General features: G+C 35.3%; 1 protein-coding gene across 1 annotated transcript; it reads right to left on the bottom strand.

Annotated features, from left to right (window-relative positions):
- Nucleotides 1-2,611: 2,611 nt before the first annotated feature.
- Nucleotides 2,612-12,428, bottom strand: LOC127084909 (suppressor of mec-8 and unc-52 protein homolog 1). Its single transcript, XM_051025429.1, has 16 exons — nucleotides 12,210-12,428; nucleotides 11,891-12,101; nucleotides 11,048-11,200; nucleotides 10,512-10,560; nucleotides 10,058-10,141; nucleotides 9,009-9,112; nucleotides 7,615-7,701; nucleotides 7,492-7,545; nucleotides 7,072-7,167; nucleotides 4,637-4,764; nucleotides 3,896-4,022; nucleotides 3,744-3,803; nucleotides 3,528-3,635; nucleotides 3,265-3,365; nucleotides 3,101-3,152; nucleotides 2,612-2,971 (listed from the first exon to the last, which is right to left on the bottom strand). The coding sequence occupies exons 1-16, from the start codon at nucleotides 12,236-12,238 to the stop codon at nucleotides 2,873-2,875; spliced, it is 1,542 nt and encodes a 513-aa protein (XP_050881386.1). The 5' UTR covers nucleotides 12,239-12,428; the 3' UTR covers nucleotides 2,612-2,872.
- Between the last annotated feature and the right edge of the window lie 6,302 nt (nucleotides 12,429-18,730).

Raw genomic sequence — 18,730 nt, 5'->3', positions numbered from 1 at the left:
ATTTTTTCATCACCAAGTCTAAAATCAAGCAACCAGTGTCAAAGGAATTTCAATCAACATCAGAAACAACATCCAACACTTAAGCAAAGTGAAAAACTGTAAGTTTTTTTATGTTTTGAATAGTTTAAGTTTTTGTGTAAATGAGTAGAAATTGATGATTAAGTTAGGAAATTAGTAGAAATTGGATGATTGATAGTTTAGACATAGTGTAAAACATGATAGTTGACTGATAATGATGATCAATGCAATATTTTTTTGGTTTTTATGTCTGCATTGTCGTCATTGACGCGGCTGCTGAGTTGTAGAAAATTTAGGAGATGCATCTCTAAAAAAATTCAATGTTTTAGTTTCTCAGCAAGTGAAGATACATCTTCATAATTTTCTCAATTTTTTATTTTTTTTATTTTCTTGCTTATGGTGTTGTCTGCTTGCATTAATTGTATGTTTTACTTTAACTTATATGCATAATGGCTGATAGACACGATAAACTGAGGCACGAGATGGTTGCACAACACGCATCAGTGCGGCGGGAGAAGAGTTAGCAGGTTTCGAAGGTTCCTGGTCTCTCTGATCATGCAGAGTCGTCTACTTCTGGCACTCGTGTTTGTCCCCATACTTCTCCATCTTCTTCTTCCCGTAGGAGATGAGTTTCACCTACCGACACATGACTCCCTTCATCCTCACGCATGCGTCAGGTTTCACATATTCAGGTGCCTAAGGTACCCGAGTCACCAGTGGTACAAGAGGCACCACATCCATATCCTACTGCTGGTGTTGTTGAGTCAATGTCACCTATAGAGGGTGAGACTGTTGCGGATGTTGAGCCAGAGACATTTGGAGGAGGCCTGGTAGATTATCACTACTGCCTCTGTATCCATACCATACTGTCATACATATCTGGGATGGAGAAGTAGCATTAGTTGGATTCATTCTTTTTAATTTACAATTATTTTAATTGACACGTTTGTGACATTGGTTTTTATTTTTTTCAGGACCATGATACGCTGAAGTTTATTAACCACGTGCGGAAGATTATTTCTTTGTCTCCGTCGAATGAGGATTGGTTTCAGGCTGCTTTGTCCTTATTTGGCCTGAAGGACTTGTGCATGACCGGTTATATTACGGTCAACCACAGGATGCTTAATGCATTCGTGAAGAGATGGCACACAAAGACCTCGTCATTTCATCTCTCGCTTGGTCAGATGTCTATCACACTCGACGATGTGTCGTATTTGCTATATCTTTCGATCGGGGGGAGACTTCTATATCATTTGAGGACTACCAAAGACGAGGCACTCGGGATGATGGTAGATTATCTAGGGGCTAACTCAGGGGAGGCGAAGGAGAAGTTGGATAGGACGGGGGGCACATGCTAGATTTGAATACCTGAAAAATGTATAACAGGTGAGCTCTAGAGAGCACATCAGGCTATAGGTAATGACGAGCAGGTAGGGCTCCACAGAGCACATGCTATGAGAGCATACATGTTATATTTGGTTGGCACTATCATTTTTATGGACAAGAGTACCACTTATACAGATGTCGTCTACCTACGGTACTTCCAAGATTTCGAACGGATCCATGAGTACAACTAGGGGGCGCTTGTTTGGTCTACTTGTACTCGAAGTTATCAGAGGATTGTAGGTGGAAGACGAAGTAGGTCATAGGCAGTATCACACTATTGATGGTAATATTTATTGGTCTTTTAATCTTCATGTATCATTTTTATTTCATCTTTACAATGTCATTACATATGATTTGTGTGTTCCAAACTTTTCAGACTTAGATCCTTCAACACTTCCTACGCATCTCCGGTTGAGCGAGTGTACTGACTTACACTGAGGATATGTCGCGTGCTATTGTATTTGCCCCGCTCAAAGGGAAACCAGGTGACTGAGTCGTTCATAGTGTATCTTGATCGCTTGGTTGTCGAGGACAAGCAATTCAACAGCTATGTCGACCACCGTGAGGTGCGGCCATTTGATGAGATAGTGTTATACTCTGGATGGTTGGCATGCGGATCAGGTCTCATTGCTCCTCATCTACCCGAGCGTGTCATGCAGTAGTTCGGCTACACTCAGACCATTCTCAAACACCTTATTGTCTCGACTCTTTCTACTTTGAGATGTAGACAGATGGATGACATGTTTGATGATTATGAGAGTCATCTGGTACCGATGAACGAGTACATCAGGTGATTCTTCAAGATGTCACATCCGTATATGGCCATGTTGCTCCAGGAGATCCATTGTGACCAACTCATCAAGACATACTAGAGAGCGTCGAAGGGTGGGGAGATTGATGGTCTAGGAGGCAGAGGAGATGCAGTCTGACACACAGAACAATACATTAGTATGTAGTAGTAGTACTACAGATTGTATTTTATTTGGACATCATGCTATTTTATCGTTGTTCTCAACTTTTTTAACATTCATGGATCTTTTTTAACATGTTCTAATATGTTATGGAAATGTAACTCCGTAAAATAAGGAGATGTATCTCTAAAATATTTAAACTATCAATCAAAATTTGATTCGGTTAGAGATGCATCTCCAAAATCTAAAGGCATCTTAGTATTTTTCGCGTGGTATGTAATTAAAATTAGGGTGCATTAAAAAATCCTCAAATTCTATTGAGTTGCAATCATATTATGTTCTAATTTTGTTAAATTGAAAAGTTACACATTAAGTTCTTGTGAAGAACAATCTTAGTGCTGTTTCTATGAAACTAGAATCTGTTGAATTGTAAGTGACCTACAGTCCAAATAGTATACAACAATTTCCTAGCAATGCATTAAATTAAGCTCCATAATATGCACATTACTCAAACTACACAGATGTTCATGACATAGAAGTACATCAATAATCAAAAATCAAGGTTTCCACAACCTCATTGTTCCGTCTTCACTGAAAGTTGCAACAAGATTCCTATGTGGATGATGAGTAACACCAATAATTTCCTTTTCATGGACCTGCCATTCATCAAGAGATTATTTTATTAAATACTAAATAATTAGAACATCCTCAATACAATACAAGAAAATAAGACCAGATTGAGAGGAATTTATAGATTGAATCTCACGCTAAATCAACTAAAATACCTTCATGAGATGCTCCAATTTGCCAGATTGATAGCTGAAGCAGTACATATTCCTGCATTTATTTCAATGATGCCATTATGAACAAAGAATATGACAATTTCAAATTATAATCTGAAGGAAAAGAAAGATTATAACTTGTTAGAATAAAAAGAGAGGCTACCAACCTGTCTTCACCAACACAGTAAATCCATTCCCCCTTAGGTGAAATACAGGCTGCAACAAAGTCTCCACCTTCTCTTTTACCAGATGAGAAACTCTTTACAACCTACAATAAAAAAAGAAAAGCAAGTTCAAACAGTGATAAAACTAAACAAAATATGAAAGTTCAGACGAAAGTAAAAAAACTATATCTACAATTAAGACAGTTGACACATTAGAACTATGCATAAATGAAATGACTTCTAGTCATCAACTCTTTGAAGTTTACCTGTCCTTGAAGTGTCATAATGTATATTGACGAGGTTTTGTTACAAACAACAATGTGCTCGGTACTTTTGGGGAAAATGTAAACAGAGTTAACTGAAGCATCTCCTCCCTATCGGTCCAACGGAACCAGAAATTACGGGGAAAAAATTAGGGAAAATGATATCACAAAACTGAATAAAGAAAGAAAACCCAAAATGGAAATTTTTTAAAGACACACTCTTAAAGGAGGAGGTGGCTTAAACGTTTGTATGCAGTCTGTAGTCTTCAAATCCCAAACCTGCAGCAAGGAGGAAAAAATACATGTCTCAAGAACAAAAGTGAAAATAAGACACTTGCCATGTGTATATTGTCAAGTAACAAGTAACTGACCTTGACTGTACAATCACTGGATGCAGTAATAACACGACTCCCATCATGAGTGAAAGTTGCATCGTTCACATAAGATGTATGGCCACGGAACTCTTTCAACATCTTTCCAGATTTAAGTCCATGGATTCTATATTACAAAAAGAACCATTGCACAGAAAATCAATAATTTGATTTGCAATCTGTCTAGTGCTTTTAATACCCAACTCATAATAAGACATTAATATTTATTTGGTACAGTTCAATACGTGTTAGTCCCTTTTTTCTAAATAAATATAACTTTTCTAAATAAATATAACATTTCTAAATAAATATTACATTTCTGAGAAAAGTCGCGTTAAAGATAAAATCTTTTTTTCATTCAACTGCTAACTTCTCAGGATAGTAAGTTCAGGATGATTGAATTTTGCAGTTATTTTCCCTTTCATATATAATATATATACGCACACAAACTCAGAGTTACTCTGCGAGTAACTTTTTACAAGGTCTAAGGTGTGATGTGGTCTTTAGAATTTTAGATTAAGTTTTATTCACTGATCTAGTGTTAGCTAGCATGTTCGATTTTTGTCTTACCATCAACTATAATCAATGACACTAGCTTCTACTCACTTCGTTATTACTGCATGTCAAAATGTTACATAACATTTTTCAGTAGCAACTTGAAGCTTCAGGTGAAGGAGCAAGGCCCATCAAATGGTTATATAGAGCAAAGATATAGAATACATAAAATTAACTTAACAAAACCTTGCAGTGCTGTCAAATGAAGTACTTAATAACTGGCTTCCATCACGAGAAAAGGAAAGACTTGTAACACCTTGGGAATGTGCGCGCTCAAGACGCCGCAAGCATTGACCGGTCCTAATACGCCACACCTATAATGAAATGTGAATTATACCGTTTAAAGTTTACACGTTAATAGTTTCGGTGAAAACAAAAACACTTAACAATTGTAACATTGACAAGAACTGCAATCAAAAGATAAATTTAGAAATATCATTTAAAGATAAAACAATCACAAAGATTCCATTACTGTACATTGATGCATTCGGCATTTAATAGCCAGCTTTCAATAAAAGCATCCAGTTAGATAAAAATTCAAGCAAAAGCCAAAAAATACAAGTACCATAGCATCACTAAAATAACAAATCAAGAAGCAACCATGCAGAAACCATTTTCACTCGAGCAAAAGATTTCCATCCATGAGAGTTAAATATGCCATACCATAATAGTATTAGCAAAGAAATATTTGTTCTATTGACAATTTAGAGTTCAGTACGAAAATAAAGAAACTTTTCCTCATAAGAATAGAACCTATGTTTTACGTAAGCTGAATGACGAATATATGTTTTGAAATCGAATGAGTGAGTAGGTTCCTATGCATCAGTATCATATATGTACCCATACTGATAGAATTGTTGTGTACAAATGTCATCCTGTATATGTAGTGTTATCAAATAGTGGCGCCATGGCTGCTATGGCGGATATACATGGCTGCTTTGGGTTCACCGCAATGGTAAATATTGGCCGTTATTGCGGGTTATAACGGCACCACAAAGAGACCGGTACGGTGGGATTTTGGCTCTCTGCCATGAACCGCCATCCACCATCGACAACACTGGCTATGTGACATTTGGAAATGACTATGCAGCATGAAGCAAAGGACAAATAGCAAAAACCAGAGAACCGAGATGGTGCAATAAAAAAAGGATATAGCCAGAAAAACACTTTTCTTCTATTTTCACGGCAGGGAAATGATCGGAAACACTGCAGTGCAAATAGAAGACAAGGTTGCTTAGTATTTTATTTTCACGGTGAAGGGATTCTAACTCAAAAACCTTCCAACACAATGGGTGTAAATAGCATAACTCTCCCTAAAGATGAGTACAGAATGACCACACAAGGAAGTTGACAAAACTGCGATTTTGGCCCTGTTCAGTGTTGTTGCTGCTTCAAAATTTCATTCACAAAAGACCACAATATATGGAGCAATCTACAACAAGCAAAACCAATGCGACAGAGAACTTAGAGCAGCCATAGGCCACTCTGCCCGACACCAATGTGGTTGCATAGTTTCCTTAGATGATTTGTTTTGATTGTCCTACTTATGTCTTCATTCTTTTAGTCTTGGTGTAATTCCTTTTAATAACCACAAGCAATTTGAACTAAGAACTTAGTTGATACAATTGGTTTAAAATTGTGCATTAGGATAGAATCATTTAGAACTGCGTCTACATCCTAAACCATGCATTAAAAATACATTTGGTGAATATTTGAATTCTGTGAATAGATAATAGATTTATAATATCTGTGAATCAACTCATAGTCCTGCTATATGTAGAAACTGGAACTGGGAAGTTATGTAATCGATCCATGCATAATCACAGTTCCTGTGGATCAAAGCATCAGATCATGAATTGATTCATACTGAATAAATGTGTCATTGAATAGATTCATGGAGTCAATGAATCAATTCATACATGTAATCGTGTATAACCAATTTTCCAAAATTTCTAGAACTGCACAAGACCATTCATGCAAATAAAGATCAGATTTCTAAGTATTTGAGCCTTGTTTTTATTGTAACCCATTTCATATAAATTCTAAACTTAGTGATTTCTTATAACATCCATAGCAATACACATTGAGAGAATCTTCAAACTACTAACATTCGATGAATACATTATCTTGATGGGGTATTGAGAGGGAGATAGTGAACTAGTGTAAGTAAAATCTTCTTTAGCTGGTGTATTATTAATCTTTGTATATTGAACTAGTCCAAGTAAAATCACCATAGAAGTTCAATCAATTTTATTACAAAAGAGAAATCCCTTTCATTACTTTATTTAGAAATCTCCTTCACAAGTTAAGAAAAAGTGTTGATTTTCAAAAAGCGGTAGATTCATTCAACCCCCCTTTTTCTAGAACCTTTGGAGCCATTTAACTAACTAACAACCACTACTAGAGTGACACAGTTTGCCACTCTGACAACTCCACCATGCTTTACTAGTGTCCAGGATCAAATTCACTAACCAAGTGCTATTCTATAGCAAGGTTCAATTTCGCAGAAATGTTGAACAATCATATGTGCAAGCTTAGAAAAAGATAAAATGATGTGCAAGAATATAAGATTCGTAAAAGGCTGGCTCCTAACACCTGCAATGCATATTAACAGTACTCACTTTAATCTTTCCATCTTGTGACCCAGACGCAATCATCTCTGAATCTCTGCTAAAGTCTACACAGAGCACGGGATCATCATGCATCATGAATACTTCCTGCAAGTTCTCACAATCAAAAAAATGTCTATAGAAAAATGACAAGAGTTATATATATAACATGTGAACCACAAATCATACTTAATGTTACAGCAAAAATCTACTTTTTGTGATCAAGTTTAAATTAGTCTCAAATTGGCAACAGAGATCTGTTAACATGAAGTTTATTTTCTATGGTTTTGAATGTACCTTTAAAAGTAAAGATGCTGGAAAAAATCAAGTGTTTTGAAGACCAACAGGTCAAGAAAATTTTACCGGGAAGTTCATCACATACAAGACATTGATTTTTGATACATAAAACAGTTCAAATAAAAACTAACTTACATCTGCTTGGTACTGGAGATCTTTCTTCAATTTTCCACTTATGTAATCCCAGACCTAGAAAATGACCACAATCAGGAAAAAAAAGCAGCCAATAATGAAAGTTTCAAATTCAACTATGCATACCTCAATAAACCCATCAACCGAACATGATACGAGAAATTGCCCATCTGGGGAAAAGCGAGCACATTCTGCATGACTTTTCGCCCCAAACTAGAAGCACATATGCAGACAAGAGAAAAGGGTCAGACTATGTATTCTTTAACTTTAAAGGGTGATCAATGATGACTAATAAATTTTATAGAAAATAATAGTGGTGAAATAGAAAAGGATAGAATAAGATAACATCTAGAAGGTAACATAAATAGAGGTCAGATTAACTCTATTGTTCAACCAATAACTAGTGACACGGTATGATATGACCACAGAATATCACTTTCTGCAATCATTATCACATACCAATGCAATCCAGATCACAAAAAATACCAGGTCAACAACAAAGAACCAGATTGCAACTCCGAGGATGGTGAAAGAGATAATCTACTAACTATGATCGGTTCAAGCCATTGATTTTCAATGTCCATACAATCACATCAAAGCCTTGTTCAAATTTGCATAATATTCTTATAACCCCCATAAACAGGAATAAAAACAACAGCCTCCAGAGCTTAAATTATAAAATCCATTGAACCAAATAATCATCCTGCTTCCTCGTCATCAGACTAAAGGTAATATCTCATTCTCATAATTTTCTCAGACTCTTTGACCATCCCGACAAAAACACATTAAAACTTCCTAAAGAAAAGATGCACAGCCACCTTAAGAGATAAAGCCAGACATCTTCTTTCTAATAATCTACTTTAACAATAAGAGAGAACAAGCAAGTAAAATTGAGAACTATAACAAACGACCCAATGGCCAACCATAACAGTAAAGCTACAAACAACCTAGTTCTACTGTACACACATTTATGCTAGCCAACATGCTGCCAAAAACAATTTCAAAGACTTGTAGCTAACAAAATGTATTCAAATAAACATCCTATTTCCTAGTCATGTGATATGCAAATGAGATACCACAACAACCTTGCAGATTCATAACATCTAATAAAACTCTAATCACACCCCTTTCAAAACTCCCATATGCCATTCTGCCTTAGCCAATAACCAATAAAGTAAGAAGAGGGAAATTGAGTCCAAAAAGGAGAGGGGGAATAGACAAATGAAGAAAACATGTTTCACTGAAGCAAAAGAATCACAAAGAGAAATACCATAAAACAAAAGTGAATAAACTTTACTGGAAGATTCTACATCACAAGGAAAAACATAACTATAATGAAAGCGATAGTTAATTCGATGGCAGAAAGTTCATTCTTCAAATGAAAATGACCATGCAGAACTATATTTGGCTCTGCATATTTGGCTCTGCATATTTGTTGTTGTCTCATTAAGTATTGATCACATGTCACTATCCATTAAAATGTAACAAAAACAATGCCTAGGGGGATATAAAAAACATACCTTTATAGTGTGAGAAAGAGTGGTTGGATACATGTCATCAACATCTTGCTTCATAGCAGCTGTTCCACGAAACAAATCAAACTGTGTTCCAGGAGGAAGTAAACCTGCAAAGCATCACCATCAAGATATAAATTATCCTCTAAGTAGCATGGTGGCAACATATGAAGACAGCGATACAGCATTTCTTTAATTAAAAGAGTGCACAAAAAAGTAAAAGAAGAATTACAAAACAATAATAAATTGCAAATTTTTGTCATCCATCAATCCAAACTCTACATATTATGTATACAATCTAAATAAAATTTTCACTCACCCAATAAATATCACAACATATTTCCTCGGTGCACATCAAAGAAACCACTACTTCATTTTGTGGCTGTGGCACACACCATTTTGGTTTACTAGACATTCGATTAATTGAATGAATATAATTTTAAAAAATTCTTTAAAAACCTATTAACACTATTGTTAAGAATCAAATATTTTATATATGTAAATGGTTAAATGACACGCCCTTCACGTGAAGGCTGACTTGATAAAGAAATGATGGTGGGTGGGTGGTAAGTAAAAGATAAAATTTTGGGTGAGTTTATAAAACTATGCTAATCAGCCAGTGGGTATGTGCAGACAGAGAAGGTAAATGAAGTGAAGACTGAATCAGTGAATTAAAGTGCAATTAATTGGAAGTTCCAATTTTCATAGCATGTGTATCGACAAAGCATTTTACAGCCTTAGAATGGCGTACTCTGATATGTGACCATATCAAATTGTATTAATATTAGATGCATATCTGATACAGATACAGGGTGGAAAGCCATGTATCACTTCTTTATAGGTGGCAACCAAGCATTTTATCATTTCCAGGCATGGCAAATTTAGTCATGCCAAAAATAGAAAAAAGAAATCTCTTCTCTGCTTAATTAAATGAGAAATGAAAGATGCATCCTTATAATTGAAAATTTAAAAACTAAATTCATTCTTAGGCATCAAAAAGTTGCAAATATAAACAATGGTCTACATTGCTCAGGTACTTGAACCAAAAGAATTACCTTGATGCTGCTGCCATTTCAAAGCCTGACCAATTAAAGCCATTAATCGGGAAGGTGGCACCACAGTCACTTCGGCTGCAATAGCTGAAAACGCAAACACAGATGTTCTATTGTTCAAATACGTGAATTGGAGAACCTATCTTATAAGTCCAACAATATAAGCATCTTATTTCCATCATAAAAATGACCGAGAATTTTGGTCAATGACATGCGTAAATTGTGGCTAATTGTGTTCATTGAAATTGAATATCTAATATATACTGAGTTGCGACACCTTTTTATATTCATTAACCATCAATTAAATGTGATTAATCACATCTTTGAACTCTGTTAAACATCTAAATTGTTGTCAAATTTGTATGTCAAAAAAATAACATACCTCTTATTATAATCATTAAATTGGTATCATATCACAATAAGATGCAGTAAGAACAAGAAAGGAAAAGACAAAAACCTTGGGCTATTAGCGCACGTCGCTTCTCTTTTGTTGACTCTTGATAAGCCTATCACATAGAACACAAGTCACAAACCCATGTCCATTGAAACAACGCAAGTTTAACAAATAAAAAACCCTAACCCATGACTAGTAAAAAGCTTTATAAGTCATTCCATAATCTGTAATACTCATTTTTCAAAGAGAGCATAAGAATATCAAATCAAATTATGAGGTTTAAAAGGACAGCCCATCCGGTATTTCTATCTAACTTAGCACCCCTTTGCAATAATTGTTGGAGTTTTTTCTACACTTATCCTTATCTAAACTACATTAGCTCTAATTGACATCGAAAATAATTATTTGCTAAAACGAAAATCATCCAATTAGCTGAAAATTTAATTGGTACTTACACAAATGCATACAAATACATAGCAATTGTTTTAATATGAGGAATTAAGGCTAAATGAAGACACAATTTTAGCAGTGTGGAAACAAAATAGCAAGTAAAACATAAAATTGCAAACATATAGAGAATTAGAAAAAGGTATGCTAACCTCATTTGGGTCAAAATACGTTCTAACTAGAAGATGCTCAAGACGCAAATATCTTTCAGCTTGCTCTTGCTTCATGACACCCATAACCTGTGTTTGCCTTAAAATAGAACGTGCAGTATCCAGTTCCCTAAGTTCAATCATTTCTAATACAATCTGCAACCATAGTCACATCCTTATCAATAGATAATCTCAATTTGGGTGTAGTACTAGTAACATACAATAGCCCTGTTTGGATAAACCCCTTAGTTTGCAGCATATATCATAAGTTTCTCACGTATAAGTTATTTCTATAACAACCAAAAGATAAAATAAAGTTAAATTTATATTATAAGCGTATGTTTGGTTTTGCGGTGAAAAAAATTGATTTTGAGTTGATTGATTTTGTAAAATTAAACTCAAAAGCTACAAATTATAGCTTTAAGTAGAATCAATTCTAGAGGCAGAATCAATTTTACTTTAGAAGAACCAACACCTCAAAATCATTCCAAAATCAATTATACACCTCTAGAATTGTTTGTCTCTTCCAAAAGCTAATCTAAACATACACTAAGTGTCAGTTTGGAACCACGGTAGGCAGTCCACCAACGCTGGTATTTCTAATGCTCCAATTAGGAGCTTCTCTATTTTTCACGTTTTTTTCCTTGAAATGCAATTTTTCACGTTTTTGTTGCCTCGAAATGTGGTGCCACCGCACATTTGCTTTAGCAGACGCTCAACCAAACAGGAACTAAGCTATTTTTGTAAGCAATCTTGAAGAGCTTAAGAAAATAAGCTGAAAGAACATGTAATAAGCTATTTTTAATAAGTTCTTCCAACCAGCCCAACAACTCAAATGCAAAATACCTGCTCATACAAATCCTCCAACTTATTCCTCGGAAGTTTAAGTTGAGAAACTTGCGGCAAAACTGCATCCCATCTTCCACTATTAATATCCGCAACAAACGTTTCAATGCTGTCAACAGTATTCAGAGAAACTTGACACTCATTCTGCAGTGTTTGAAATGTTTGATGCAATGAATTTTCTTTGCAAAACTGAAGCACAGTTTTAATCACACTGAAAAATCACAAAACAATGAGGTGTGATTTCACGTTAGTGCTACAATTCAATTAAATTAAATAGGGATAATTAACAATAGGTTAGGGTTTAGTAAAGGAAACTCACTCTCGAGCTTCGATTTCTAGCGTAGACATTGCAATGGAGAAGATGAATCGGTGTAGGGTTTAAGCAGTGATAATCGAATTCGGTTGGTTCAAACGATTTCGGAGGAAGAAGAGAGAACTGAAAAACGGGAAAAGAGAGTACAGATTGAAAAACGGGGAAGCGTTGAAAGGTTCGGGCCGGGCTGGAATGGGCCGGGCTGGAATGAGAACTTATGGGTGTACCCCCATTCACAACTAACACACCTACCTACTATTTATAGAATGGCTATTTTTCTTTCATACAAAATTGGGCTCTTAAATTTAGTCATTGCTTAATTTTTATTATTTTTACGGTTCCTACGAGATTTTCTTGCAACTCGTTTTGGTTTGTGTCAAAATCAAATTTGTATAGTTAAGTATGAAAATAGATTTAATTAAATTGAATGGACCTTATCGATCATTATTTTTAAAATTGAACCGAATTTGTCAATCAAATCGAGAATCAGGAGGGTTATTGGTTTGGTTTGATTGTTGAATCAGATAAGCTAATTGAACTAGTGGAAACCAGTCAAAATCGGTCAAAACTGATAAAAATCGATGAATTGACAGGTTAAATATTTATTTATTTTCTAAAACAAAACGATGTCGTTTTGATAATTTTAAAAAATAAAATTAAAGTATATGTGGAGTTTGTTCAAAACTTATTTGAAACAATTTTTTGTCCTTGAAATTAAATTTATTAAACATTACAGTTATTTTGTTATTTAGTTTATGTTGTAATTAGATTTTGTTCAGAAATTATTTGGATTTCTATTTTGTTGTATGTGATATATGTTTAGAATTTGAATTTAAAGAATGAACTTGTGAAGTTATGATATTTTTTAATTTTTTAATTTTGTAGGTGTTGTGATTTTTTTTAAAGATATGGTCATCTGGTTCGACCGATTTAATAACTACATAGTATTGTTATAGAGATTAGTTTATTCGACCGAATTATCTGGTTTAATATGCTTTAGTCATGCGGTTAGACTCATTACCCTCGTCGATTTGATGACTGGTCCTATTTTTAAAATATTATTATCGATAATTGCTTAGGGTTAATATTACACCAGAAATATCTTTCATGACCTCAATAGAAGGGAATTGCTTATCCCATCCTAAATGATAGAAAATCACCCTAAGGAAATCTCAAAATGACCATCAAATTTCGGAAGTGCATTTTCAGACGCATCCTTTTCATATCAAAACATGTCCTAAAGTGAGTCTTGACCCATTTTTCTCAAAATTTAGTCCAGAGATGCACTTTTAAATTCACCTTATACGCATCCCATGTATTCCTAAGTGAGCCACATTCATTTTGAGATAAATTGATTCGGAGACCCTAGACAGAATACAGAGATGCATTTTTGTATTCACACTAAACAATAAATTTTGACTTTATTTTATAGATACATTGATGTAATAGAATATGTGTTATAGTTATACTATCATATTAAATTATATAAATTAAATCATACACTTATCAAATAGTATGAAAATTAATTATATAAATGAATAAATTTGGAATACATAATGAAGTCAAAATAAATTACAAACGATAATATTGCTCATAATACAAATACTATATACTACTGCGTATGTCAGATCTGAGGAACCTTATTCCTACGTTGCCTCTTGTACTATAGTGTCGATCATGCCTCCTCTAGGATGGCATCTAGAATGTCTCTTACCTCATAGCCTTCCAAAAAGACTCATTTGTTATACTCATCTACCCAAGCTCCTTGATATGTCTTAGCTTGCTCCTCCTCTAGTATCTCAGAATGAGTTGGCCTAAGTGGATCTCCTTAAGCATCTGGTTTCATATAAGGATGTGACACCTTAAAATATCATTGAACGTAGTTGTATGCATCACTTTAGTCGTTAGGAGCTAGAGTACTTTGTGCCTCATTTGATAGTAGATTATTCAGGAAATTATCATATATGGCATCTACATTTCTACATGCCATAGCGAGAGGAGCAGAATCGGTGAGGTCTCTTGGAATAAATTGCATGTATCCAATCTATTGCATGACGCGCTTAGGTAGATACAGATACACCATATGTGACCCACAAGACAACCATCTAGAGTAAAAGAATATGTTGTCTAAGGGACGCATCTAATAGTGATCAATGTATTACTAGAAGTGTATATCTTCAGCTACCAAGTGGTCAAGATACACTCTAAACGGCTTTGTCGTCTAATTCCCTTTAAGCGATGTGAATGCAGAAGCACGTGGTAAATCATTAGTGTAGGTCAGAACATATGATCAACTGAATATGTGTGGGAAGTGCTGGAAGATTTAATCCTAAAAATGGTACATATGAATTACTAGTAATGGCGTACTACGAGTGTTAAGAAAATGATACACAAATGCTAAAAGATGAAAATATATTATCGTTAACATTGTGTAATTGTTGTCACCTGTTTGGTCTTCCACATTCAACTTGCAGCTAACTTAGAGTATAGGATGACCAAACAAGCGACCCCTAGTTATACTCATGAATCCGCTCCAAATCAGTGAAGTATCTCAAGTAAACCACATCCACATATGTGGGACTTTTGTCCACAAAAATGGACGTGTCAACCAAGTACAACATGTATGCTCTCAATGTGTATATGACCTCTCTAGCATTTGAAAGATAGCATGACATCCTTTGTAGCTTCTAACTTCCGTATGGACATCCCTTAGGTCATCTCCTAGATAAGTTATCATCATCTACATTGCCTCATCTCTAAAAATCATGGTGTGATCTAATAGTTTCCCCCTGATTGAAAGATGCAGCAAACATGAGACACCGTCCAGTGTGATGGACATCTCACCGTGTGGAAGATGAAAAAGTGACATATTTAAGTGCCCTCTCTCTACAAACACGGACAACGTGACATGGTTAATGTAACATAACATGTCTTGCCCAAGTATCGCAACCCCGATAGTTGGATCGCATCCTGAAACCACTACTCAGTAGGCTGCAGCAGACTCGGAATCTTCGGACCATGGTTGAGTGATTCGCTGTCACGCGTGGGTCAAAACGAGTGTTTTTCAAAAATGTAGTACGGAGACAATTTTAACTCGAATATCATTCTCACAAGGATTCTTGATTATTATTATCCAAAGGTAAATCGAATTAAAGGGGGTGTTTGGTTTGGTGTTCGATTAAGAAAAAGTGATTATTAAAAGTAATTCTTGAAATAAGCTATTATGAAATAAGTGATTATTAAATAATTCAATCTACCGATTCAGTTCTTACTATCATCGATTAATATAATTTTAATACCCTAAGCGGATTATCTATTCCTATTTGGATACAAACTCAATGACAAGCGCGGTGAAGTTTGTGAGATGTATGATCCTATTGTCCGAATTAAGAAAACGAGATAAGTTTTCATGGATTAAGCAAACATGATTGAGGCACAAAAACGAATTAAGCAAATGTGACGTGCCTATGTTAGGATCATACAATCAACCAAATTGAATCAATATATTTCATGCAATTGAATTAAGGATACAAGAACACAAAACATCATTGAAATGAATTAAACTAAAATTAACATTATAATAATCTCAAGTTTTGGAACCTGAATTACGGCAGATCGAATCAGAGGGATTAGTTATCCATGGAATTCGTATAAGCTTTCAAATTTTCATGAATAGTGATGTCGTGTACTGTTTTTGGCTGCTTAGGTTATAGGAAAAGTAGAATAAACCTAATTTGGTCAAAACATAACCCAGATCCAAACTAAATAACCCAACACAAAATATAAATCTAGTGTTGAAGACTTCAATGGATTTTCCAACCATGCTACAGTCCTGATTAGCTTCTGACTTCTTCATTAAAGTCGTAGCTCTTTCTCTGAGCTTTCCAACGACTGGTAGCACGCCTCGATCCGATACTCCTAGCTCCAGTTATGAATTTATTCATGCAGACTGCTAATGCTGAAAATAAACTGCGAAAAACAAATAAGTGTAAAAATAAGATAAATTATAAAAACACATTAAAAGGGAAAAATAACCAAACTAAAACATGGAAATGCATAAGTATAAATATAAAATAATGTGCATCAAAATTCACTGATCAAATTCCCCCACACTTGAACTTTTGCACTCCGAGCAAAATTTAAAATAAAACAAAGAAAACACAAACACATCATTAGTTACTCATCCTAGGCTACAAGTCTTCTTCGGTTAAGTTTGCATCGATAGGTACTAATCTTGCATACTAAGGATATCTTAGGAACACTAATCCACAATTGTGCAGTCATAAATCTCCTGAATACACAAATTAACTCGAATCGTGTTATTATGTTAAAGCCTAACTTACTCATCCTTCTTTTTGCTCTTTTTCATTCAGGCGCAATCACATTAAGCCCGTTATCTCCACACACCCATAGCAAGGCGACCAGTTAGCGACTCTGATCCTTTTTGCATGGGATTCTAATACTTACGTGGCATATCCCTTTGCTTACTCAGTTGTAGTTGCGGGGGATTAAACCGTAATCCGCTCTACCAAGTTCAGCACCAGAAATCGCTGAACCAACTGACAACTAGTCTTATTTTCAAATTTTTTTGAAGGTTCTACATCCGTTGGGTTAAGTGACCGGGTGAGGTTCACCAAACTTAGAAGGTGAATTCCCTTTTCTTTCTCTTTTTTTTTCTTTTTCGGAACACTCATTTATATTCATCGGCTTCCCTGCGTAGAGTGTGTGTGAGATGGTGCTGACTGCTGAAATAAACTATTCAAGAGCTGTCAAAGAATGAGAATTTAAGGCTAAAACATAATTAGAATTCCTATCAATTTTCATATGCAGGAGACTCACGGTGTTAAGACGATACCGATCTTGTGAATTTTTCCCAAGTCTCTGTAAACTAATCTCAAATTAGTTAGTCTATAGCCTAAAACTTTCAAGAAGATGCATTATTTTATTTTATTTTTATGACTGAAAACAAACAAAACACTAACAAAAACAAGGAAAACAAACGATTTTCCTCCCCCACACTTAAAATAAGCATTGCCCTCAATGAAAAGACATTACTAATAAAGTAGAGAGAAGGAAAGAAAGACTCCCTTATCAAGTTGTAGGGTAGTTAGGTGCTTCCAAAGAAAGCTCTTTTATGCTGACATCTTCAGTCATTGAACTTTCATGGAATAGCTTCAAGCGTTGTCCATTGACTTTGAAAGTCTTGTTAGTACCTGCACTTTTTATTTCTACTGCACCATAAGGGAAAACATTAGTAATAACAAAAGGGTCAATCCATTTGGATCGAAGTTTCCCAGCCATAAGCTTAAGGCGGGAGTTAAATAGTAAAACCTGTTGGCCCATAGAAAAATCCTTCCTAGAAATCATTTTATCATGGAAGTGCTTAGTTTTCTCTTTATAACTCTTAGAGCTTTCATAAGCCTTTATTCTAAGCTCTTCCAGTTGTTGTAATTGGAGTTTTCTTTCAATACCTGCTTGTTGCATCTCCAAATTACAACTTTTCACCGCCCAATAAGCATGGTGTTCTATCTCAACAAGAAGATGACATGTCTTACCAAAAACAAGTCGATAAGGAGACATCCCAATGGGTGTCTTGAAAGTTGTTCTTTGGGCCCAAAGTGCGTCTTCTAGACGACGACTCCAGTCCTTCCTGTTTGGCTGCACCATTTTCTCTAAAACCTGTTTGATCTCCCTGTTTGAGATCTCAGCTTGCCCATTAGTTTGTGGGTGATATGCAATAGAGACTATGTGCACAACTCCATACTTACAGAGCAAAGCTTCCATGGTGCGGTTACAGAAATGAGTGCCTTGGTCACTTATGATAGCTCGTGGTATTCCAAACTTGCAAAAGATATTAGACCTGACAAAATCTGCAACAACTCTAGAATCATTAGTCCTAGTGGGGATAACTTTCACCCACTTTGAAACATAATCAACAGCAAGCAAAATGTAAAGGAAACCAAATGATACAGGAAAGGGACCCATGAAGTCGATTCCCCGTACATTAAATACCTCACAGAAAAGCATAGGTTGTTGAGGCATTTCACTCTTGCGAGTCATGTTTGTACCTGCTATTTGGCACTCTTTACAAGTGCGGTAAGTCTCATAAGCATCCTTAAAAACAGTTGGTCAATAGAAACCTGAATCAAGGACTTTTCTTGCAGTCCTTTGCGGACCAAAGTGTCCGCCGACTTGAGATGCATGAGAAAATTTCAAAATAGATTCAATCTCATAGTCGGGGACACATCTCCTAATTACCTGATCACTACCAAACTTCCAAAGATATGGATCATCCCAAACATAATATTTGACATCACTCTTGAGTTTGTGAATCTGTGATCTAGATGCACCTGTAGGAAAAACACCAGTAACAAGAAAATTAACAATGTCAGCAAACCAAGGTGTAATCCCATGCAAAAGAAAAAGCTGCTCATCAGGAAAGTCATCCTGAATAGGAAAAAGATTTGCATCTCTCTCTATCATGCTCAAGTGGTCAGCCACTAAGTTCTCAGCTCCACTTTTGTCTT

The sequence above is a fragment of the Lathyrus oleraceus genome, chromosome 5 (assembly GCF_024323335.1).
Source record: "Lathyrus oleraceus cultivar Zhongwan6 chromosome 5, CAAS_Psat_ZW6_1.0, whole genome shotgun sequence".
Classification (NCBI taxonomy): domain Eukaryota; kingdom Viridiplantae; phylum Streptophyta; class Magnoliopsida; order Fabales; family Fabaceae; genus Lathyrus; species Lathyrus oleraceus.
This window is presented reverse-complemented; position numbering and strand designations above follow the sequence as displayed.